The sequence below is a fragment of the Falco punctatus genome (genome assembly GCF_963210335.1).
Source record: "Falco punctatus genome assembly, chromosome: 3".
In the NCBI taxonomy this organism is placed as follows: Eukaryota; Metazoa; Chordata; class Aves; order Falconiformes; family Falconidae; genus Falco; species Falco punctatus.
The window spans coordinates 80,918,052-80,942,834 of record NC_137582.1 but is presented as its reverse complement, the minus strand read 5'-3'; the positions used below and the strand labels follow the sequence as shown (position 1 = coordinate 80,942,834).

The 24,783-nt window shown below is 40.3% G+C and overlaps 1 protein-coding gene and 1 long non-coding RNA gene across 5 annotated transcripts in view; both read left to right on the top strand.

The window, feature by feature from the left end:
- The window catches only part of VWC2 (von Willebrand factor C domain containing 2), a 67,448-nt gene extending 51,912 nt beyond the window's left edge, over positions 1-15,536 (top strand). For all 4 annotated transcript variants that reach the window (XM_080379057.1, XM_080379059.1, XM_080379060.1 and 1 more), the window contains exon 4: positions 12,399-15,536. In XM_080379057.1, coding sequence (XP_080235183.1) covers positions 12,399-12,550 — 152 coding nt within the window. In that variant the 3' untranslated portion in view covers positions 12,551-15,536. The remainder of the gene's footprint in view (positions 1-12,398) is intronic.
- A 5,302-nt stretch (positions 15,537-20,838) lies between these two features.
- LOC308060395 lies at positions 20,839-23,305 on the top strand. The gene is made up of 2 exons (XR_013926705.1): positions 20,839-20,922; positions 22,169-23,305. It is a non-coding gene; the product is annotated as an uncharacterized lncRNA (long non-coding RNA).
- Positions 23,306-24,783: the final 1,478 nt, after the last annotated feature.

Here is a 24,783-nt window from a genome sequence, read left to right as displayed (position 1 = left end):
CTTGCATGGGCTAAAACAAGCAGGCTCTAAATAAGCCCTTATTTCTTTTCTAGGTGTGTCTGTATCCTGCTGACTGGGGCAAAATGTTGCATCTTCCTAGCCAAGGCAGCCCACCCTCTGACAGTACGGCTGATGGCTAAACATGCAAACTAGATCCATTTGTACCTCTTAAAAAGTTGCAGTGAGAATGTTGAAAGACACATTCAGCTTACCATCGTCACCTGATGTCTCTTCCACTAGACTCTGACCCAGCTGACATACATCCATGTACGTAACAAATCTGGCTGCTCTGAGGGCATTGACTCCTTTCCTGTGCTCTTCCCAATTTCACATGCCCGTGTAAGGGAAAGAAAGACTGTGCACTAATAACATCACAGGAGAAGAGCACTGCATTATCAAATTGTGGCCTTACGTTTGCAGCACATGGGAAAGTAAGTGCTGGATTCAGACACCAGAAGTTAAGTTGAGCAATATTGTGAGGAAAATTTCTTTTGGGCAGTGCATATCCTTTTATGTCTGCCCTTGCGAGTGACATGCAATTTCTGTGCTGCTGCACTTCTCTGAGATGAAAGGATTTGTATAACTCACAGAGGCGATCTTTGCATTTAACAAAACCAGTTCCTGTATTTTTCATAATTCATGTCTCTCACTTCGTATCACCTGACTTTCCATTTCCATAAAGAGATGATCCCATAAAATCATTTTGCCAGTCACCGTGCCTGCTTTCCTGCCTTTTTCCTTCCTGCTTGCAATCCCACTGCTTTGGTTTCTTCCAACACCAGTGGCTCCCTACTCTTTTGCCTTTGCAATGACTCACCCTTCTGTCTTCTGGTTTCCCACTCTTCCTGACTGTCTCTGTTAGCCAGCTGTTGATTCATGAGTTGTGTAAGGGTGATGCAAATAGAAATGAGACGGAATTAACTTCTGATAGTGATGGATATCAGTGTTGCAACTTAATGTATTTAGATTTACTTAGTACCTGGTTGCTTTTCTAACAGCTGTCTTTAGGCATGGTCCTAAATTGTGTGAGGTCTTCTCAAGCATACATGTATGTGCAGCTCTGACTTGTTGACAGTTTCTGATGAACAGAATAATAACTATTATTTGGTGCACCCCTTCCTATCCTGAGTATTTCTATGGTCCACATTGCTATGCTATTGTAGCCTCTCAGTCTTCGTTCTGTGCAAGACCCTGACAAGGTAAGGAAGTGATAAGAGCCCACGTCAGAAATTTGGCTGAAACACGAGGAAGGCATCTGCATGCTGGTAAAGGGGACAACCTGTAGACCACGTTCGTGAACCGTTGTGGCAGCCCCTGTCTGAAGGAGGTGCGATGGCTTGCCCCCTGGAAGTGCCTCCACCTTTCCCTCCGTACACAGGGGCTGCAGATGGCTGACTTGGACCAGATCCCTCATTTTTAGGTGGCAATGTTGGGTGCCACCTGCTTATCCCCAGCACTGCGGCTGTCTGGGGGGAGTGTGCTGGAGTAGGGACCACTGCCAGACTTTCCCCAGGTCTCATCCTGGCCAGCTGTGGGAGCAGAACTGCTCAGGGTACCAGGGGCAGGAAGGGCGTGCTCTCGCAGCCCGTTTTCTTTTTGTTTTTCTGAAAGGGTACAAAATACAGTCTTTCCAAAGCAAGCCATCCAGTGCTGTGTTTCATAACCACCAGGGGGAAATCATTAAAAGTGAAGAAAAGGTGGAATTATTGATTCAGCAGCATGGAGGGCAAAGCATAACCTTTCTTTTGCTCATAAAAATACTGTGATTTTTCTCAGTTGTGCAGTAACTTAGGTGCATCTTAAAGTTGACACAGAATTTTTTCTTAGGAAAACTTAACATCTCTGTTCTTTACAGGTATATTCACATAATACTAGTATCATGTTAAAACAACCAGGGCTTACAATGGTGTATTTGGTAGATTTTCACACCTAAAAATAGTAGTCATTTATTAGGACTGGTGCCTAAACAAGTTCTTTGGTTTCTGTTCTGATTCCCATGCACTACACCATACACTACGTTTTATAAGTACAGCTTTTTATCATGGCAAAGGGTGTTATTAGAATTCATTGTATTTTAAAGTGATGTATGACATGCCAACAATTACAATTAATTTTTCAGCATAGCCCCCTGCCACTTCTGTCCCTGTAATAAAGAGCACAGGGTATTATTTATTTTTAGGAGGTAGATTTTTGGAAACATTCTAAATAAGAAAGGTAGAAGGAGGAGAGAAGGTGGTCAGTCTTCAGCATATGTTAAAGTCTGTTGTGGATGTGGTTTTTTAATGTTTTAAATAACAGTTGCATTGGGATGGGTCTTGGCTGAGTTCTTACCTTCTGTCATGTAACTCAAAGGAAAAGATAAAATGAGCACAATGTTGCAGATGCGACACAGAAACTGACACAGAACCAAAGTCTCTGGATATGAAACTGAGCAGTTCAGATGTCACGGACCACTTATTTCTGTTATTGCATAAACTTCATTCCCTATATGAGTCTCAACTTCTGTTTCCCTTTTCTGCAGCTAACAACGCTGCTCACAGCTTGTCTGTATGAGGGGATTACACAGGTGTCTGAGACCCCAAACTGATGCTCCTTCGGCGATGATGACTTTTTCTAGGTTAGTGTGTGTCACTTCAGCAGCAGGTTATGTAGAGAGAGAGATGTATTAGTACATCTGTACAACTGTAACTAGAGCAAACCAACTGTAATGAATTTGGATGAGGGGCTAGAAACCTGTCTGTGTAGGCAAGCCCCTAAGCTCCTAACTAAAACAAAAAAAAACCCAAAGCATCAGTTACGATGACAAAACCCAAAATAACAACAAAAAAGCCAAACCAAGCCCTTATAAAAGACCTAATTTTACAATGGGATTATTTAATTGGGAGTGTTGTCACTGTCTGCTGTGACAGTCTTTCTGGGATTGAATTATAATAAATTCAGTATTTTGATATAAATTGTTATTAGTATGAAAGGTAACCCCTGATTCAGCAGTACTCCATGTATTTATTCTAAAATGGAGTGAAAAAACCAGCTGATGATTAAATGATACTGTTTTGTTGGTTTGATTGAATAATTTATTGTAGCAGTAGGTAGCCACTGGCCATCCTTGCGTACTGTTTTCTTGCTACCTAGTGTTCCATAGTGACTGGAAAAATACACTGATTTAGATTTTATTTCACTGGCAAAGCAGCATTATACTGTATTTCGGTGCTACTTTAGCTTTCAATTTAGTTGGAGTCTTAAGGGATTTTTCCATAATAATTCCCAAAATCTCTTCCTTCATTAGCATCCTGCATTTAGTATGTGTTTCAGGACACATACAATCCTGTGCATTACTGCCTAAGTGCCTGTACTCAGTACAGTATTTTATGCTGTTTCTCAGGAACCTAACTAACCTGCCTGATAGATGCTACAGCCCACCAGTGCTGCAGTGTTTTGACTAATTAAAATGTGCTTTTAGTTCCAGTGTTTGCAGCAGGTCTCTGATGCATTAAATTACTGGCCTGTAGCGCATGCTTTTGGAAGAGTGGAGTCTATTTAAATTTGCATAATAGTTTTTGGGATAACTTGTTGAGGTTCTTTCAACAAAGGCATTTCACATGGCTTGCTTAGTCTGAACAGTAAGCTGATGTTTTCCCAGCGCAAAGATGTCTTAGTGCTGAACAGGTCTTTCATCAGGCCCTCAGTAACCCTGCTGAGCTCAGCAGGGTCACTGGGATGAATAAACAGCTTAAGAAAGGGGAGGATTAGCCCTGTTAACCTCAGCAGCAGAGCTTTTAAGCCCCCATGCTACAAGTTCTGGGGCAGGCAGCAGCTCACCCCACTGCAGCCCACACAACATCCCACCACCACTGTCAGTTCGTCTGTCCCCGCGGTGCCTGGCCATGCTTCTGCAGTTTCTGTAGCCAAGGAAAAATTTAGTGATACATTAGCTTGTTTTCTTAGACTTGACCACCCTCTGAGCTTCAGAAATAGTTTCCAAGCAAGTAGCCGATGCTTTTGCTGCATATCCCCACACCCACGCAGCTGCAGGGCTCCACCACGAGCACCTGTGCAGGATGCTGCACTGCCGGGCATGACCCAGACCAAAACCACTCTCCTCTCTCCCAGGCTGGCTTTAGCTCAGGCTGGTTCACCACCTAGCCCGGCTGGCGCAGTGGGCAGCAGAGAGCTGGGGGGAGCACAGGCAGGCGGCTTTCTGTGCATGTAACATTGGTGACAACCTTGTCCCAGCAGGCAGGGCCAGAAGTGAGCTGGGCTGCAGGTGAGTGGCACCAGTCCCCGAGTGTTTCTGTTGTCTGAGGCATCTGATGTGAGTTTTCCCGATGCATTCAAGCCCGGTGTCTCTAATTTCCTGATCATGTGGGTGGCAATTGAGCTGTAAAAAAGCTGAGTGTCAAGTTGATGCACGGCTTGCTGGCTTCTAAGTGTTTATATAATTTTCTGTAAGATACACACAGTGCTCAGCTCGTGCCTTATTGGTGCTGTTTCTGGGTGGAACACACTATGCCTTTACAAGTCGTAGGACTTTTAAAAATCATTTTGAGTATTCAAGTCTTGCTATATTTTCTCTGATAGAGGAAGTTGTTTGATGTGGTTTGTTTTCATGGCACTCAAGCCTCCTATTTAATTGGGCCCTTTTATGCTCTGAGGCTTTCTGTTTGGCTCATGCGGTATTGGATTGTGTAGTGTTAGATGTTCCTTTGCTTCTTTTTGTCTGGTACACAAAAAGCAGATATCTGAAATTCTGCTCTCTGAATACACGTGAAAGTCTAAGGGGACAGCAGCGGTGGCGGGATTATGGACTGTTCCCTTCTTGCAAGCAATTTGTCTGTGCAGCCCTGGTTTCAGTAGTATTTGGCATTGTTGTTCCAGGGATGCTAATGTCACCGCAAAGTGCAAGACAGTAGGGAATTAGAGTTGGGAAGAAGCCGTGGTGGAAAGGATCAGTCGGCTGTAGTGGCTTTGTTTTGTGTTCAGTGGGATTTTTGGACACTCCTCCAATTTCTAGGACTGAGGCTGTAACAAAACGTTAATCGATAGTGCTGTCACAGATGATAAATGAAAAAGTAAACCAACAGAACTTAATCATAAATAGGGCTTGCGAGTCTCATAAGAAGAATATTAAAACCCAGCTCTTAAGTAAGATTATAGCTTGTTTTATCTTCCAGATTGAAGCACCTGCACACACATGTGCGCACACATGGGCACACAAGTGCTGGAGCTGTGATTACACTTTGTCACAGCAGTGCCATGGTGGACATGATCACCCCATTTAGTTATAGAAGAACTTCACTGAGCTTTCTTCTGTCTGTCCACTCACAGCAGATGTTGCTATAGCCATCCTTCTAAATTAGATGGCAAAATGTTATTTTTAATTGTTTTGCCCTTGGCAGATTTTCTTCCAATCTGTCAGTTCCCTGTGCATCTAACAAAACATGATCCTAACAGAGGGAGGGGTTTTATTAATCTTAAAAGTACCAAAGCTCTATCTAGCATGAACAAATGCTGCTTTCATGAAAGGTAGCACACTGCACGCACTGCCTTTTTGTTACTTCCTATAGCAGCTAGGTAAAATCACAAAATGGATGGATACCTTTATTTTTCTTCTCCATCATATATATACACACATTTACTGGAAGTCTGTTAGGATATTTGCCATGGTTCTCTGGCTGCCAGTATCTTAAGGCACTGATAAACTACAGAAATAGTACATGGTTCTTCAGTGTCCCAAACTGCTCTTAAAATCATGTGTACCTGAATCCTTCTGTAATTGAAAACTCCCTTTTGGACTTGGTTCAGTAGCGTCCAAAGGTACTGAGGCGAGTAAAAGGTTGCACTGGATTGGGAGCAGTCAGAATTGTCACAGCAGCAGGGGTGATGAACTTATTTTTCTGAGAGAATGAGAGCCTGCTGTAGTCCTAGTCACAGGCTACTTTCGCCAGGTGCTTTTTGTGCTTTATCTTCCAAGATGATGTTTCACAGGAGACAGACATATTTTATATATATCCACATGAGAGAGGAAACAAAATCAAGTCAGGGAGATACAGACCCTTTAGAAGAGATTAGAGATCGGAAGGGCACAAAGTAGGTACTGATACCATCTCTGGAGGAAGTGATTAGATTTGAGAGGGATGAGGGAAGTAATGCCTGCATCTAAAAAACCTTGCCGCTGCGGTGCTATGTGGCAGAGCAGCCTTATTTTGTCTCGCCATGCTACGTTAGCACATTTCAAAACCCATTTCAAATATCTCAGCAGGTGCATGAGGCTCTTTGTGTCTCAGTGCACTGGGAGGCAGGCACAGCCACCCTTTATCCATGGTTTGGTCCTTGGCTGTCCTAGCTCCCCGGTGTAATTTCCAGCTGGGGTGCAGAAGAGTCCTTGGTTTTGCGCTGTGGCATCCCAGGTCATCTGCAGTGGCAGTCAGCTTGAAATGCAGGCAGGGAGCTTCTCTACGTTTCTTCAAGCTCGGCGTTTCATTAGTCTCTCTGGCATCTGCAATAGATCCTGGAGGAACTCTCGAAACATCAGAAAGAAGAAAGCTCTGAAAGGGGGGGAGAGAAGGGTTCGCTTTCCTTAGCATGTTCCTGAAATTACTGAACAATAGGAGCATTCTTGCTGGACGCGGAAGACTGTCAAGTAGCATTGCTGGAAAGTAGAACTTCTCTGTAACGCAAAAAGGCAGCAGCAGATTTGACTTGAGTGTAACGAAACATTTGTTTCTGTAAGATTCCTATCTGGTATAAAATTCTTACTGTCCTGAAAATGTCAGCTCAACTTTTTCATCAGTGGTCACAACTGAAAGGCAAATGTTAAGAAGTAGGAGGGAACTGGGAATCAAAACAGGGAATATCACTGTGCTACTGTACAGGTCCATGGTGTTTCTACAACTTGCCCTGTGGTGCACAGGTTTGGTCCTCACAACCCAAAAAGGAGGTGGCAGAACTGGGAGAGGTCTGGGGAGGTCAGCAGGAACAGTGGGGGACTGGTGATGGGAGGGAAGCATGACACAGGTCTATAACCTCATGAATGGCATGGCAAAGTGGGGTGGTTGTTCCTGCCTCTTCCACTATGAGGATTTGGGAATACCAAGTTTAGGTAGCAGGTGCAAAGCATCAGAGAGCAACAGAGTATGGTTCTACCCTGTGCACAAGAGCTGTGGACCTCCTTGCCACCAAGTGATGTTTATATGGGTTCAGCAGGATGTTGGAGAGGTTAATCACAAAGAAATCTATTAAGTCTGTCCCTTAACTCCATTAACTCAGCGCACAGGAGCCATTTGCAAAGTCTGTGAGTCAGAAAGTGCTGGAAGCTGGGTACGTGTGATTGCTCTGTCCCCATACACTTCCCCACGTATCTCCTTGTGGCTGCTACGGGTGCAGGTAGACTTCTGATCTCACCCAACACAGCTATTTCTTATGTCATGGTTCTCAAGACTTCCAGGACAAAGTGTAGGATCTGTTTTTTCGTGTTGTAACTGTTGGAAATCTCTCTGTGAAATTTGATTAAAAAAATAAATAAATAAATAAAATTGGGGCTAAGCTAAACGTTGAGTTCATGTTATTTGCAAAGTGCGGTAATAGCACAATGATGAATGCTATAAAACTGTCAGGGTAGATGGGACTGCTGTCACGTAGCTTGGAAGTTAGTCACCTGTTTGCCTCCTGCAAGGAGCTATTAAAAGGGCAGCGACTGGGGAGTTGAGTACAAACCAGAGCCCAAGGCAGGCTTACATCAAAGTGTTAAATTACAGAGGTTGTCACTGTAGTTCTAATTGGTGAAAATTTGCTGTGACTTAATCTCCAGGCAAACACATTAACTTGCAGTTGAACAGATTTCTTTGTCCATAATTTGATGTAATACATGATGAAAACAGTTGATTAAAACACGAATTACCAAATTGCTGTATCTTATATTTTTTAACTGATTGGACTCGTGACCCTGCAAAAGCAAGGGCAGGCTGCAGAGGAAATAGACACAACTCTGTAGCATAAAGCTGTGGTTTTGCGGAAGAGAAGGAGGAGGAGAAGCTTCAGAGAGCCTCTTGCAAGGTTGTCAAGGTTACAGGTGCTGTTGCTTCTGTAGGTGAGTGGCTTGGGCATTCTCTGCTGATAATTGGTATTGGCTATTTTCTTCTGAGATAACAAAATTTGCATTTTAATTAGATTGTTACATTTGTCAACACTGAAGCATAACATATAAGTCATTGGAAGCTTTTCACAGGACCAGGGTAAGGACTTTGAAAAAAATTACAATAGCTAAATTTACCCCACTGTTATTTTTAAACTTTAGTTTTTAAGCATTTAAGAGGCAAAAATCCCATTATAAACTCTCCATGAATTAACCACCTAATATGCCTACCTAGTTCCTTAGATCCCAGTATAACTGTTGCTTTTGGAAGCTAGGATTCACTGGTGTGGTTTCAGGGAAGCTGAGAGCTGCATGCCAATCTGGTGCTCAGCGTGAGAACTGAGGATTTGCACTGAACTTGCTGCTTTGAGACATCACTGAGACGGCAGCAACTGTGGCTTGGCCCTAGGAAAGAAATCTCTGCTGATACCAGTGTGGTATGGCTCAAGTGGAGTCTGGCAGCGCCAGTATATACTTTAGGAAAATAAATGATGCCATGGTAGATTTCAAGCTGCACTTGGAATTCATACAATACTTCATACTGAATTTTCTGTCAGATTTAAGAGTGATATGGCAAGATCTTCATCTGCTGTGACGATATGCAGCACCACTGACTTCGTTAGAGCTATGTAAGTGTATGCAGTTGGGGATCGGGCCCAGGAGGTTTATACTATAGATCAAACAACCACTGCTGCACTGAAGGAGTACTGGGCGGAGTAGTGGTGTTAGTAAGCAGGAGCTCAGAAAGCATGCAGCCTGCTTTGTAGACTGAGGAGGAGAGATTCACTGCTCCTGCAACAGCAACACCTACTCAGAAAGCCCACCACAGCTTTGGAGTTGGAACAGCCCTGATTTACTGGGAAATATTTTTCATGTGCTAAGTCAGGTATTTTTGCAAACTTTTTAAAAAAATCAAGAAATGGCTCGCCCTTTGTGATGGGGATCTGAAAGTCTTGCTACATCAATATAAAGTGTCCAGTTTTAAGTAAAGCAGTAGTGTCAGCAAATGCTGTGCCTTCAGAGCATCTTAACCGCTGTGCATGTGGAGGAGGCATGTGTTTCTTCCTCCCACTGCTAAGGGAGAGTGAGGAAATGGCACTCGAGCCTCAGACCAGCCCTTGTGTGCCTGCTCTGCCTCCTTGCCCCACTCTCTGCTTAAAATATTTGATTCCTCAGCTTCCCTACTGTCCTTCTAGGCAGACAGAGAGTCGGATTGTTAGTTGCTTCATCAGCAACATCCATCCGAGTGGCAGGGATGAGGGAAGGGCTGCTGGAGGCACAGGGGCAGCTGGGGCAGCCCTGCACCAAGGGTCCCACTGCTGCCACCTCACCTGTCCCCCATCACCGCAGGCTGGTCACCTCTGGCCGGTCCAGTCATGCAAGTCTTGTTTCTGTGGCTGCTCCTCAGAGGAAAAGGAAAGGGATGAGCGTCACCTGCTTGATGGGAAGGGAGCCACGTATTCAGTGCTAGCTCAAACAGCATCAAATTTGAGTGAGGTTTGGGGTGAAGCTCAGGGCTTTCTTTTCCCTAGAAGTCTGAGGGTTTGGAGAAATGTTAAAAGGAGTGCTGTGGAATTACTTTCCCATGTTTGGACACTATATTGTACTGACATTTATTTGCATGGTGTTGCAGTAATACAGTCAGTTCAGCCTTTTCATTGATGACCTTTTCTGTAACATTAACCACAATATTGTGTGCACACGATATTGCAAAGAAAAAGATGAAGCGGGGATGCCAGTTGGCTATTGCCAGTCTAAGTACTATATAAGATTTGCAGTTACAGTAATGATGGGTGCAAATGCAGAACCAGAAAATAGGCAATTTTCTGTTGAAAAGTTGCATGATACTAAAAGAATATGCGTTGCTGTCATTTATTTTTGTAGGGTTCTTTTCTCAAGTGGATGGTTATTGCTCTTCCTGTATTTACCAAAGCAATGACTTCCCCCCATATTAAATAGTTTTAAGAATTGAGGGCAAACTTGTTGTATATTTACATTTAATAACTTTCTGATGTAAGAAGGACTTGTCACACATGGCTTTAAGATGCTGCTAATTGTGAATGGAGGCATTTACATTCTGAATCCTAGTGAATTGTATTATGTGCGTTGCACTGTTTTTACTTCACACTCTGGTTGGTTTCTGTAACCAAGTATAGCCTGCAACATTCGCTTTCCCAGAATGAAATAAATCCTGCACAGGGATTGACATCACTTTTGTTCCTCTTGTGCCTATTATGTAGTGTTTAAATTTCAAGTGGTCTTTTAGGTTTCATACAAATTCTCCATGGAAAGTAGATTCCGCTTTTAATATTTTAGCTCTTCGTATCATACAGCTTTGTAAATCACAGGCCTGTTACAGGCCAACATGCAAAATATTCAGTTACCTTTACCTAATGTGTGGGTGAACTCATCTTGGGATGAAAGTTTATTAGGTGCAAGAAGAATACTGTATTTAACTGAAACAGAATTATGTAGATTAGAGTTGAAATCTTCTAAAGTTCCAGCACGGACAGCTTAGTTAACAACACTGCTTTATTTCAGCTGAAAGCCAGGGCACCTCCCAGCGTGCGATGGGATCCAGGAGCGTGGCTCCCACCCCAAAGTCCCCCTTCCTGTGTTCTCCAGCCCAGTGTTACTTTGCGTGGACAGACTGAGGGGGATGCAAACACAAAAGTAGCACAGTAACGGCAGGTTAGCAAAGCAGGTAACTTTACATGAGGTATGCCCTATTCTGCTATGCATTATGTATCCAAAGCCTCGAATGGGCAAGAAGCCACCTAAAACTATGGAAGAAGCCACATGTTAGAGATACTTGTCAGCAGTCAGTCCTAAAACAAAATACTGGCTTAAATAGAGAATTAATGGGCATGACATGGTGAAGGACATTTCTGCAAGTCTTGCAGGTCTCTTTTAGAGAGTAGCTCTTCAGTGAGAAAAGGCCTTCGTTATTGGCAGTTTGGCATCTTTCTTCGGAATTATCTCAGGCTGCTGTGTCCGTACAGAAACACATAACCTGATCCAGAGAGATAACTGTTAAAATTGATTTGGGAACTATTTGGTTTGTGCTTCAAAATGTGTAGCATGCACCTACCTTTGTTTTTTTTCAGAGGAAGCACTTAAAAAAATGCATTTCTTTAGAAGAAGCGGCCATACTGCTAGGCTTAGGTCTTAGAGTAGATCCCTGGCAATGGAACACTGAGCCTCAGCTGTGGTTTATTTACTTGTATGGCAAACAGGTTGGCAGTCAATATGCATTTTGCACACCTGTATTCTTTAGAGTTTCAGCTGTATCATATCAATATATGCTGGCCCCTACTGCACATCCTGCCCTGATGGATCGTGGCACCAACATCAATGGGCCGTTGAATGTCCAGGCTCTGCCTGAGCAGCTATTTGTGTGCTTAGTGAACGGAAGGGCCAAGTTCCCCTGAGGACATGACAGCATATAGATAAATGATCGGTAGGGTTTAGTGCTGCTTTATAAGTGCATGTGGATTTCCAGCGCAGAAATAGACTTTTTTGAACAGAACCATAGATATTACAGCACTCAGCCTTCTGTGGCAGAGAGATGAGAGGTTGTCACCTTTTGAAAGAACCAGATTTGTTCTTGTGAACATTGTGCTGGTGGGTTGTTCTCCTGCTGCATCCTCAGAAATGAAGTTATTTCGGTGTACTATGCAAAGGGATGTTTGTAGACTTTCTGAGTTACATAAAAGAGAATATTTAATTTTATTCATGAAAAGCATCTTCATCCAGAAGAGACTGGAGCTATTCCATCCTACTGGAAAAGGACTATTTTCTCATGAAGTGGAAAATAAACTAATCTGATACTTTGATTACTAGACTAAATACAATGCTTGATTCCAATGGAAAAATGTAACATTTATAAATCAGCTCTCTAGTAGCCTGCAGTAACACTGTTGATTCTGAATATGTGGCATTTTCTCTAGCTTAAACCTGTATTCATCTGCATCGCCAGCTTGCGCCGAGGTCTCTGTCACAGTTGCATGTTTCACAGAAAGGCTTTATTGCACCTTCCCTTGTAGAGGGCAGGACAGTCTGCAGTGAAGACACCCAGCCACATCGCAGGGCAGGGTCCTTGCTCTCTTTGCTACTTTTATGCCTTGTGCGTGATGCTCACATTTGTTAAATGTTGCCCAGCGTTGCTCACTGTGTGTTAGATTTTCTGTGCTCAAGACTAAAACTGAACTATGCTGGATTACAGTGTGCTATGGGTATCACATAATAAACTCTTTCCTTTTTTTAGGCCCGAACTGCTTTGCAGAAACCATTGTCATTCCAGCAGGCCGGGAGGTGAAAACTGATGAATGCACTATATGTCACTGTACTTACGAAGAAGGCACTTGGAGAATTGAACGGCAAGCTATGTGCACTAGACATGAATGCAAACAAATATAGGAAATCTACAAACCTAAGTACTTTTCGTGGTTTTTATAAAATATCTCACAGCAGTGAGCACCCTAGATGACCCAGGGAAATCTGAATAAGAAAATTCTGGTGAGGAGCAAAGAATAAAATACTGATATTTTGTTTTTCAAAGTAACATAATACTGCAAGGCAAAGAAGTACATATATTTAAAACATTTGGACATAAGAATACCTGTCTTAATAAATGTGTTATTTTCACAGTGAGTACACTAAAATACACTCTATAAAATATTCTATGTATTTCTATAATACCATTATAGAGCTTAAAAATAAATGTTTTATATAGACAATACAGATTAAAGTACTGTATCATTGCCTGTCCTGTTGAATACGTGCGCCATGACTTAAACATTACATTTCTGTTCTAGTTTCATCATATGAGGGTTTTCTTGGTTTTTTTTTTTTGTTGGGGGGAGGGTGTGTGTACTTATTTTCAGTTTAGTGGGGCAGGAAAGAGCCAGAATATGACAAAACTTTGACGTTCTTGCTTTTGAAAAAAAAATGGAACAGAATATGCTTTCAGAGAACATGCACTCATTTATGAATATTGCTGTAATGTAGAGGTGGGTCAGCTCCTTCCCTTAGCTCCACTGGTGCATATCTACTGGTCCACAGCCAAGATAACTTGGAGCGGTGGGAAATACGAAACTGATCTCTCATAGCTGGTGTTATAAAAATTCAGTCAGACAAAATCAGTCTCTAATATGTGGATCAGACATAACACATTTCAGCAGGACAAATTCCTTCGTGATGTAAACACTATAACTTTGCCCAGCCAGTGGAAATGATGGTAAGAAACCACACAGCATCATTAATGTGATGTATAATGGATGCGAAGTGCAGCTTGGAAGGGATAGAGCAGCCAAACAAGCCTCCACTTATGTGCCTCATGTTGTTAATCTGTGGGTGGGAGAGCTGGTTAGTAGCTGTGCCATTCTTTGTGCCCTGCTATTGCCACCTTGCTGGGGCTCGTTCAATTTTTTGGTACTTTCTGGCAGTCTGTAAGGGGTCTGTGACACTCTGTGTTGAGGAGAAAGGTTTAGAACCAGGTCTTTGAATCCATCGGGATTTCTAGCACAGAAGCTGGCCCTGACTAGATGTGAGCTGAATCACATCTCCCTGCTTCAGCCACCAACAATCTGCTTAGATTCATTTTGGGTTTAGTTTAGTTTATCACCAGCTCCTGCATTATGTCTGCTTATGTTAAGGCAGTGGCTTAAAAAAGCACTTAAACATGGGCTTACCTTTAAGGTTTTGCTAGAACGAACACAATTAATTGGTATCTAAAACAAGACTACTCTTTGCTCCTCCTCCCATGGTGTAGCCTGGTTACCAGGCTTGCATCCATCCAAAGGATGATTTTCTGGTACTTCTGAAGACCATGGAACTTTGCCAGTGACTTCAGTGGATTCCAGTTACCACCTCACATCTGTATTTTGAGCACGTCTATCACTGGATGTTATTTTCCCCAGTGATGGTATGGGAGAGGAAGAGGAGTGACAGAATCAGAAACCAAGAAACTGTCTCTTGCACAGACAGTCCTGTGGCAAATTCATGCATGGTATTAGTCTAATCACAAGAAGAATGGGATTGGGGAAGACAGATTATTGGATTTAAATAGGTTTAAAGCAGACAAAAATCAGGTAAATAATAACTTTCCCTGAAGTGGATGTGCAGATATGTAAACATTGTACTGGAAATACTGTCCTCCAGTAGCTGGGCTTCCTAGCAGGGATACAATAAATATTATAACTGGGTTGTCACTCAGTCTACTAGTGGCAATGGAGGATGACACAGAGTACAGATATTATTATTTTTTTCTTGGAAGAGGGGAAGGAGTGTTTCACATCTCATTTGTACCTAGACCATTTTATTAAAATAATATTTCATTCATTGTATACCTTTCATTAACCCAGTGAGACACTGCTTATTTGGGAGGTATGATTTGGCTAAAAGTTGTATTATTTTTAGTATACCTATCCATTTCATAAGATTCAGTAGTCATATGACAGAAAGCTAGCTCCTAAATCAGTAGGATCCACGCTTGATGGCTGTGTAGGCTTCTGCTTACTGAAATTGAAGTATCTTCACAGCTCTGAGAAAGTGCCAACAGTCTTCCACGCACATCTCCTCAGTGAGTGGAAGCAGCCACGTAGGAAGCAGCAGTACAACATGAGTAAGAGCAGAGAAGGTGGACTCGTAGGTCTGTGTGGGATTGCCTTTCCAAACAGGCTGCTTGGTGTCCCTTTAACACACATGCTTTCAGTGAAATTACAAGAGACTCAGAATTTGTGTCTTTCTGTGTATGGCCATAACATTTACAATTTTTGAAATCTCACCTCAGACTAGTCACCTTTTGCTTCTCTTTTACTGAAGGATCTTGCTAAACCTTATACAGTTTCTCAGGGCTTGAATTTCTGTTCTTTAGGGAAGGTCTGTCTTTATTGAAGTAATGAGTACAAAGTTAAAAGATAATTTTATAAATATTTTCTATTGCATATTATTTCCAGAATATTTTTCCATCTTTCAATCCTGGCACCAACGTATAATGTCAACTTTACTGTAGTAATAGTTTGGTCCTTCCCCATTTCATATGGAATTTCCTGGGCAAATTCATCTCCACACCCATTTCTGTGGGTGGTTTCTTAACAAGATGGTATTTTGAAATGTAATTGTCTTTCTTTTTGAGAAATAAACTTCAAGTCTTTTAAGATTATTTTTTTTTTTTTAAATTTAGTGAGGTAGAAGTCATAATGAGCTTTGGACCTTCTTTATACTAAGATCACTGGCCACATCCAGCTTTGGCCTGTAGCGTTACCACGAGAGCTCTTTGGCGGGCCCTGAGATGGGGAGATGGGCTGAGTGAGTCTTCTTGGGCAGATCTCACCAGCCCCACCAAACTGTGGAACACAGTTGGCATGCAGTGTCTTGCGGGTTAACTGTGGTAGGAGCTAAGCACCACGCAGCCGCTCACTTACTCCCCCGCTGCGCACCCCAAGTGGGATAAGGGAAAAGAAAGGAAGAGGAAAAGCAAGAAAATTCATGAGTCCAGATGAAAATAATTTAATAAGCAGAGAAGTGGAAGAAAAAATCAAAAACAATACAAAAGAAGTGATGCAATGGCAATCCCTCACTACCTACCATGGGCAGACTGGTGGGCAGCCAGTTCCTAAGCAAAAGGTAGCTAACCTTACCTAAACCTCGCTCCTCTCCATTTTACTGCTGAGCAGGACGCTATATGGCGTGGAATATCCCTTGGTTAGTTCAGGTCACCTGCCTGGTTGTATCTGCTCCCAAGCTCTCGTGCACCCCAACTCTACTCGCTGGGAGTGAGTAACAGCGAAGACCTTGACACTGTGCACACCCTGTTCAGCAATAGCCGGAATACCGGTGTGTTACCGGCATTGTTTTGGTCACAAATCTAAACCACAGCCCCATACCATATACTACAAAGAACAACCCCATCCCAGCCGCACCCCAGACACGGTGATACCATCAGCAAGCTGGGCACACAGGCGGACACACCAACAGACCCCGAGAGCCAAGCTCCAACAGGTGACTGTACCGAGCAGTGCGGGGGCCTGTGGCAGTGCAGCTGGGGAGCCCAGATTTGCAGCCTGCTGCATAGCATCACTTCACGTAGAGGCTTAAAACAGAAACCTTCCTTTCTCTTTATGGGAGCAGAAAATAAAAATGTGGGAACTAAAAGTTGGAAAGTTAAAAATTAGCTACTGTGGAATGCAGTTGGAAACCATTCATCTCTAAGCAAAAAAACCAGAACTGCTGTGGTGGACACATGTACTTATCTAGATTTTATGATTTGGTCATGTAATACTCCTGTTCATATTTAACCTTAAAAAATAAGAGAAAAAACATCTGCATAATTTCCAGTGAGCCAAACTCCAGAGAATATTGGCTTCCCTACTGGAGCCTAGGTACTCAGCTAGTTTTTGCTTCAGTGCAGACAGTATTATGCATTCTGTGTACGAGGAGTTCCTCAGCTTTGCAGGTGGGTTGTGTCTATAAAAGCTGTATTTCTGGACACACCAACAGCTCATGAATAATTTTGTATTTGAAGGTCTGTTGCTTGCATAATGAATATTCTTCTCAGATGTTCTTATGTAGCTGCATTGGCATGAATATGAGATTTCTGCTTCTACTTCACTTGCTTCTGCTTATTTCCCAGCTGAAATCAAGACAAATTAATTCTTGGTTTAGCCCCATCCGTTTTTGTAGGAGTTCACTATACATTAATTTGGCTTTAAACCTGTGTAAGTAGGTGCCTGAAGAGATGATACTCAAGATGGTTTCAGGTAATTATAAAATTGCATAGTTAGCGTGCAATAGGATTCTTTGTATGATTCATTTAAACCACAAAAAATACAAGTGCTGGTGTTCATTTAAATACTTATGTGAGATTTAAAAGGGAAAAGGGGAAAAAGAAGAAACATGAGATATGAGACAGAGGAGCTGTGTGTTACAATAGGAATGTTAAAAAAAAAAAAGAAAAGCTTAGCTACAATGTCATTTGGGTATTTCAGAGGGAGATTTTCAAAGAATATAAGAAAAACAAATGAGAAATGTATTTGGGCACAAATTGGAATACAGGAAATTCTAGTTGCAGACGGAAAACAAAAAAATACTGTAAAGGTCATTGAATACTGGAGGATGTTGCCCAGAGATGTCGTGGAGTCGCCGTCCTTGAGAATGGTCACAACACAACTGGACAGAGTCCTGAGCAGCCTGCTGCAGCTGAACCTACATTCAGCAAGGTATTGCACTAGATGATCTCCAAAGGTGTAACACTGAAAGCCAGGTTTAAATGACATTGAAGTAAAGTCTTTAATAGAAATAAGAAAGAAAAAGATAGGATGAAAGGTCCCTTTGCTTTGGAAAACAATTGATTCTCCTATGGTGTAATATAAAGTATACTATCGTGATTGTAAAGTATTTCATGTTACTTTGGATGGTAACTTTAATATCTAGACTATGATAGCTCCATAATACATACGAGGCTTTGAAAGGCACATTTTATTTAAGGATCTAATGCAATCCAGCTAAACGCTCCATTTATTCCCCTTATCAGGCAATGAATTTTCTTCACAGCCTGTATCATCATGGGTTTTCTGTCTGCGGAAATATACCTTCTGCCCTGTATTCCTGCTGCATTAAATACAAAACACAAACCGGGGAGACAGCATTGAACTGAATATCACAGATTTTTTTTTTTTTTTTGCTATCCAAGTATTCAAATTTAGCATTGCTTTTTCATAAAACTACCACTTCAAAAAGTTTATAACTTGTTCAGTTTTGAGAAGACAGCCACTCCTTCCCAGAATTCGCTTGCCTCTTAAAAAGTACTTATGCTCAATCACACTAAAAAGGTAAATTTCCAGTCTTCTGAAATGTCATATTAAACAACTCTCATAGCAGAGAAAAAATAAACATAACCTAGTATGCTTTTCAAATTGCTCATATATAATATGTGCCTCATTCATTTTATACAAATACAGGAAAACTCCAAACTTGTATATCAAATATCAGCTACAGAGAAGTCAAACATTTTTATTGTTTACCTGTTGGGGCTACGTGGAAATAATGATATGGAATATTAATTAAAGAGTAACAGGAAACCACTGACATATTCAGCAGCACAAAAGCTGATGTTTAAGAACAATCAACTCTCAACCTACCAGAAATATTTGTTACATTGTCCGTGTTAGGTTCATTTGGGGCTATTAGTAAAGCTATTTCTGTAACACTTAACAGTCTCCTGCTTTTAAAAAGATCATTGCTGTTAAGAAACGTACAGCATAATTAAATCTATTGTTGAAAAGGCTATACATACTATAGTAATGGAATAACAAGTTAGTCTAGTTGAATATAAACTATATTCAGCATAATCTGTCAATGTTGGGGATAGAGAAAGATTCTATTGATGAAGGACGCAGAGAAGGCAGGGTTACTGAATGCCTTCTCCGCTTCAGTCTTTACCACCAAGGCCAACCCTCAGGAATCCCAGACCCTGGAGGCAAGAGAGGAAGTCTGGGGAAAGGGAAACTCTCGCTTGGTCAAGGAGGATCGGGTCATAGATCATTTAGGCAAACCTGACGCCCACAAATCCATGAGCCACGATGGGATGAAACCCTGAGCCGTGCTGAGGGAGCTGGCCGATGTTATTGCTAAGCCACTCTCCATCATCTTTGAAAGGTCACGGAGGACAGGAGAGGTGCCTGAGGACTGGAGGAAAGCCAGTGTCACTCCAGTCTTCAAAACGGGCAAGGAGGACCCAGGAAACTACAGGCTGGTCAGCCTCAGCTCCATCCCTGGAAAGGTGATGGAGCAGCTCATCCTGGAGGTCATCTCGAAGCATGTGGAGGAAAAGAAGGCTATCAGGAGTATCCAGTATGGATTTGCCAAGGGGAAATTGTGCCTGACCAACCTAATAGTCTTCTGCGATGGAGAGACTGTCCAGCTGGATGAGGGGAGAGGCAGTTTTCTACCTTGACTTCAGCAGGGATTTGGACACTGTCTCCCACATCCTCATAGGTAAGCTGAGGCAGTGTGGGTTAGATCAGTGGACAGTGCGGTGGACTGAGACCTGGCTGAACAGCACATAGTAGGCAGAATTAAAGACAAACCTGTAAACCCACTTACTTTTATTTTTTCCAGTAGGCCTGAAAGGGTGTGCCAACTTCATGAATTGAAACTGAACGTCACCTATCGGAAGGACCAAGAAACATTGTTTCTATACTCTGCTAAAATTCATAAACATATGCATGGAGAAGAAAGTAAATATTCTAGTGTGTATAGTATCCCAGTGAAAATTACATCAGCTTTATTATCCTCCCTCAAAGTATAGATAAAATTCTATAAATTACTTGAATTGATAATATGGTCTGCCAACCAGACCGTTCTCTTTCTGATGTGCAGCAGGTGGGTAAATGTATAAAAATGTCAAAATGCTGCTTAATCTGTATTGCTATTGCCTTAAAAGCTGCATTAATTTCAGAGGGTAATTCTCAAATTAATTTGCTATCCATACTGTAGGAAGTTCCATGTGCTGGTATTACTTGGTATGGTGTTTTGTTCTTTTTTTAAGAACAGTTTATGTTTTCAGAAAGACAATACTGCATATCATGCTCTCTCTTTAGCCATCAAACTACTGCTAACTAATTTAGTGTTATTGTGAGTGGGAAATTATGAAGGTAACATATGGATGTGCAGTGCTTCAGCCTAATGTTAACAACCCAGTGGTCCGTTCATTTCTAATTACCACACAAAAATAAGGAATAGGTAGCCTTTAGTCATTCTATGGATTACAAATAGAGTTTCATTTCTTAACTCCTAAATACTTTTTAACATGCTGGTTTGCAGCTATTTATTTTCAAATAACATTTGATAAAAAGAGCTATTTTATATATTCTGCTAGTTATGCTGTTTCTCCTAGTGTTTGAGCAATAAACAGTGTCACTCTAGAATCCTAATAATGCGTGTTTTCCTTTTTTTTTAAATGCCTTAGTTGCATATGTTCTATATAAAAGTTACTTTAGTTAATTCAAACCAAAAAGGCAAATCATACAATCTTACTAGTTACTTTCAAATGCACTGTTTTCCTTTTTTTGTCCCCTTCACATCAAAATACAATATATTTGGTGCTTCCGGCTCTGTCATGTAAACAATGTATTACTGGAATGGTTATAGTATAGTATCTTAATTTAATATACCATACTGAAAAATTACTTCTTAGATGTAGCACGATATTTCTTTTTATTCCTTCTTTTCAGAGTATAGTTCCAGAAGACAGACATATATTAATCTGTGGTCCTTATTTGTGCTTAAAAAAAAAAAACCCAAACACCTGCAAACCCCATTTTCCAGATAGGACAAAGAGCTAAAAATGGCCTTCACATGTAGCTCATTTTTATACATGGACTAGAAGGAAAAAGACCTAAAGGGAAAAAAGAGTATAAATGTAATACTTATTAGAAATTCTGCCATTTGCATGGGGTATGATCTGCAAATACAAACACGATTTTAAACAGGATTGTGTTACTAAATACCAACTTAAATAAGGCTGTTAATGAATGCCAATGACAAGGAATGCACTGAGCCAACTACTTAGTAATTCTCAACAGTCTTACAAAAGTGAAGATTAGTGTCATGAAGAGTACCATGGTATTTTATGTTACTGTTTGTTTTCTTCAGGTAAGAGCAAAAGTGTTATGCTCTACGTGGTATATCTTGAAAGGTGGAACAGATGACTGACCGAAGTGGAATTTTACATTCTTTGGGAAGAAGTTACCAACTGGTCATTAGTGATATTATAATTCATCTTGAAAGTAAGTTTTTAGGATGTTTTTCCATTGGAGGCTACATTGCAATTGTTATGACCTTTCAGTGCTGGATGTACACCGTGAGCTGTTCACTGTAATCCTGTTAACCAATGACTGAATGGACAGGTAGATGAAAACTACAATATAGACTTCTTACACCAGTCCATGCTGAGAGGAGCTGAGGTCTATCAGCAAAAGACAAACTATACAAAATACCTCTACTTTTGTATTTTCTTCTTGTGATTTAAATAGTTGTCTCTATTGGTGTTAACCTAGCAGCTACTCTAAAGACCTTAAAATTGAAGGAGTCCTAAGTAATAGGACCTAAAACATTTTACCAATATGCTGCTGAATCATTATTTTCTAAAAATTAGTGTGTTCTATTGATGTAACCAAAACAAACTGTACACATTTTTAAAATATTTATTAATATGACCACATGAAAATACATAAGAGCTATTGCAAGAGTGCAAATCCCTCAGCCTTTAGAACGTTGTTGCTCCATATATCAAACTGCTGTCACATAGAAGACAGTGAATTCCATTACCAGGGTTGTATGATACTGGGCTGCATGCAACTATGGACAAAAAAAAAAAAAAAAACCAAGGGAAAAATGTGGAATTTAAGTGATAGTAATAAAAAATATTTACATTTGAAATGTTTAGAATGCATCGTTATCTATTTGAAAAAAGAACAGTTTTTCCAGCATTCTGCTAGTTGATGAAAAAATTGTATGTATTTCATACATTATCTATTAGACCTTATTTTTCTCTCTATCACTTTTCACTCCATTTACAGAGGATATGTCCATCAATTACATTTTAATATGGCCTATATCCAGTAATGTTTTAAATAAAGTGCTGTAGCTACTTATATAAGTAATAAAAAACAAAATAAAGCTGATACCTAAGCTCTGATAATTATTAAAAAGTAGTGCAAAAATAATACATCAAACCAGAAATCACTGTATGATGCAGAGCAAGTGTTCTAAAGTAAACGTTTTTTTCCTGTTGAATCATGTTATGCCATTCAATGAAGTCTGTGCAGTCACCTGCAGAACGACTTCATCACAGAAGACTAACTCAGCATTACGCTCTTGGCAGAAAAAAAGCAGAATTTGAACTATTTGGTTATGACTATAATGAATCATACTTATAAGCTGGAAATGGTAGCCTTTTTTAGGATAGACCTTTAATTAATAGCATTAATATTCAGTATGCAGAGGTAATTAAGACCTTCCTTCCTTTTGCAGAGTTGGCGCTTACCAGGTCATTTGGTTTTCCCTGGCCTAACAACGAGTTCTTAGTCACTCCTGCACAAACCTTCACCGGGATTTTCAGTATTTGGTCTGGTTTATCTTTGTTTGCTGAGGCTGGCAGGATTCACTTGATCCCTAGTAGCTGTTGTTAGCTTGCCTAGCATTTTTTGCCACTGCTATTGACTGAAGAGGGTTTTAGAAGTCTTATGATGTGTAAGAGAGGAGTCCCCTGCAGCTGATGTCAAGACTCTGCCTTTTTAATAAATTAGTATAGGCAGGCCAAGACGGCTTTATGGGAAAGAGAAAGCCTGACACATGCGTGTAACTAAAGGCATTTTCTAACCTTGCTGTCTGGAAAATCAATCACCTTGTGTATCAGAATAACTCTACTCTTTTTATTGAAGATTATAGGCACACTTCTAGTAAATCCTTCAGAATTTTCAGTTTATTTAATCAGAGCAAGGTAGGCTCCTCTTACAATGAGATAAAAACTTTATTTTTCAGAAGCATCATCTGATGCTGTCTAGCAGAAAGCATGAAAAAGACAAAGGAATCTTAAGTAGGGACCTGTACTGGATTTAGCCAGATGCTGGAAAGTTTCTGTAACTGGTAAACTTGTTTCAATCTTTTCACTAATGGAAAACTTCTATTGGTATACCTTTATTTTGAAAGTACAAACACCTTTGCAAAATATTCTATCTTTAAATACATGTAAATACATCTAAAAATATATATTTATATATATATATATATATATATACTTGCCACTTCACACCGCACAAACTGAAATGCACACATCTCAATTTATTCTTGTATCCTGTAAGCTAACTAGCATTTTGCACTCTTCTGATTTTTAGGACTATTTTAAGATTGTCTTAAATAACATATTTCATTTTGAACTTGCAAGTTACTATGATTCAATAACATAAATAATCACCATACTGTGAGAAAGAACTAAAGAAAACCAAATTAGAACTGACTATTCAGTATCTATTCTACTAAAAATAGCACAGAAATCAAGCCCTGCAAAATAATAAGAATAGTACAGAGTATGATATCAAATTGTCTCTCCAGAGAAGCCCTAAGAAATTTGTGACATTTTGTACTGTATTGATCTCCCAGCTGCATCTGGTTAAAAAAAAAAAAAAAAAAAAGCCAAAAAAATCAGCATAAACAACAAAAAAAACCACGAAACACCCAGATTTAGAAAGCAGAAAAATCTCATATAGAAGATAAAATCATAGGAAGCAATTTCTAAAATGGCTGTACTTCATCAATTCAGTTTATTCAAGACTGCTTTACAGAAGCAGAAGACTAAATGGAAATATTAATCAGCAGTAACTCCATGTCTTTCAGTCACAGCCTCTATAAAATCACTCAGTAAAGGGCTGTGCCTGAGGCTTTTCTGGTACCTAATGAGCCAAATTTTGATATGTTCTACCACCAGTGTTTTCTGCCAAAAAAAATTCTTTAAAGATAGATGTATCACACAGTGACTAATCAGTTTAACTGATTAATTGACTAATTCAGAAAGAGATTTAGACTAGAAAATGGGAGTAGAAGGTGAGACAATAGCTCGATATTTAATGCCATTTAAATATAAAAGCAGAGGTGGAGAGAACAAATGAGAATATAGCATGATATAAAAGAACATAGGACTGAAGCATGGGGAAGAAAATGAATGCATGTTCTAATGCAGGAGATTTAGATTGGTAGATGATGCAGAAAGTGAAAAGATTATGCTTAGTGCACAGGTTTTGTGACGGCAGTGTGAAATAACTGATGTGCAGTTCACAGAGCACTGCACAACAATGTGGAGGAACCAGAGCTACTAGAACACTACATGAAACTAGGTATTCTAAACACAGTAGAGGAAAGAGAACAGCTTTAACTGAACGTTAAAAAAGTATAAAGTAGAGTAGGTTTGTTTATGAGTCCTGCAGAGGATATGCATAAGGTTTTTTATTTCTCCATGTTCTTGGGCCTACTCCATAACCTTTTATGTTCTGTCATATCCTTATGAAGACCTGGAGACTAGAAACTCACACTACTCAAGGTTTAGTGTACTTTAAATTAGAAAGTCTGAGTAGCATCTGTTTAGATGTTCTAAAATAGAACTGGCCCATGAAATGGTAACACAGATGATAATCTGAGGTTTGCAATGTATCTGCAGTGATACCCTGTGACTGGTGCTAACCTCTGACTGGTAAGAAACGTATTATAAATTTTTCAGAAAAGAAAAAAAGAATCCAAGAAACCACAGGAAAGTTGATCAGACTTCTACACTATTTAAAGATTTCATGAATGAACACTGAAACACATGCAGGTAAGCAGAAAGTAATACAATTTGATGTAGTTCTACGATGAAGATAAGCACATAATTAATTTTAAAGCACCAGATATGGCCGCGCATACAAATGTAATAAACTACAGAAGACAATTAGAATGAAATTTTAAAGAGTCTGAATGATACTTAAAAGGGAAATAAAAGTTGGAACGAAATTGCTAAAGGTATTAGTCACGAGTTTGCTCTTAGACAGACTTTTACTAAATATTTCCACTAACAAGACTTATCAGAAAAAGTCCCAGTGAACTATGCTGACAACAAA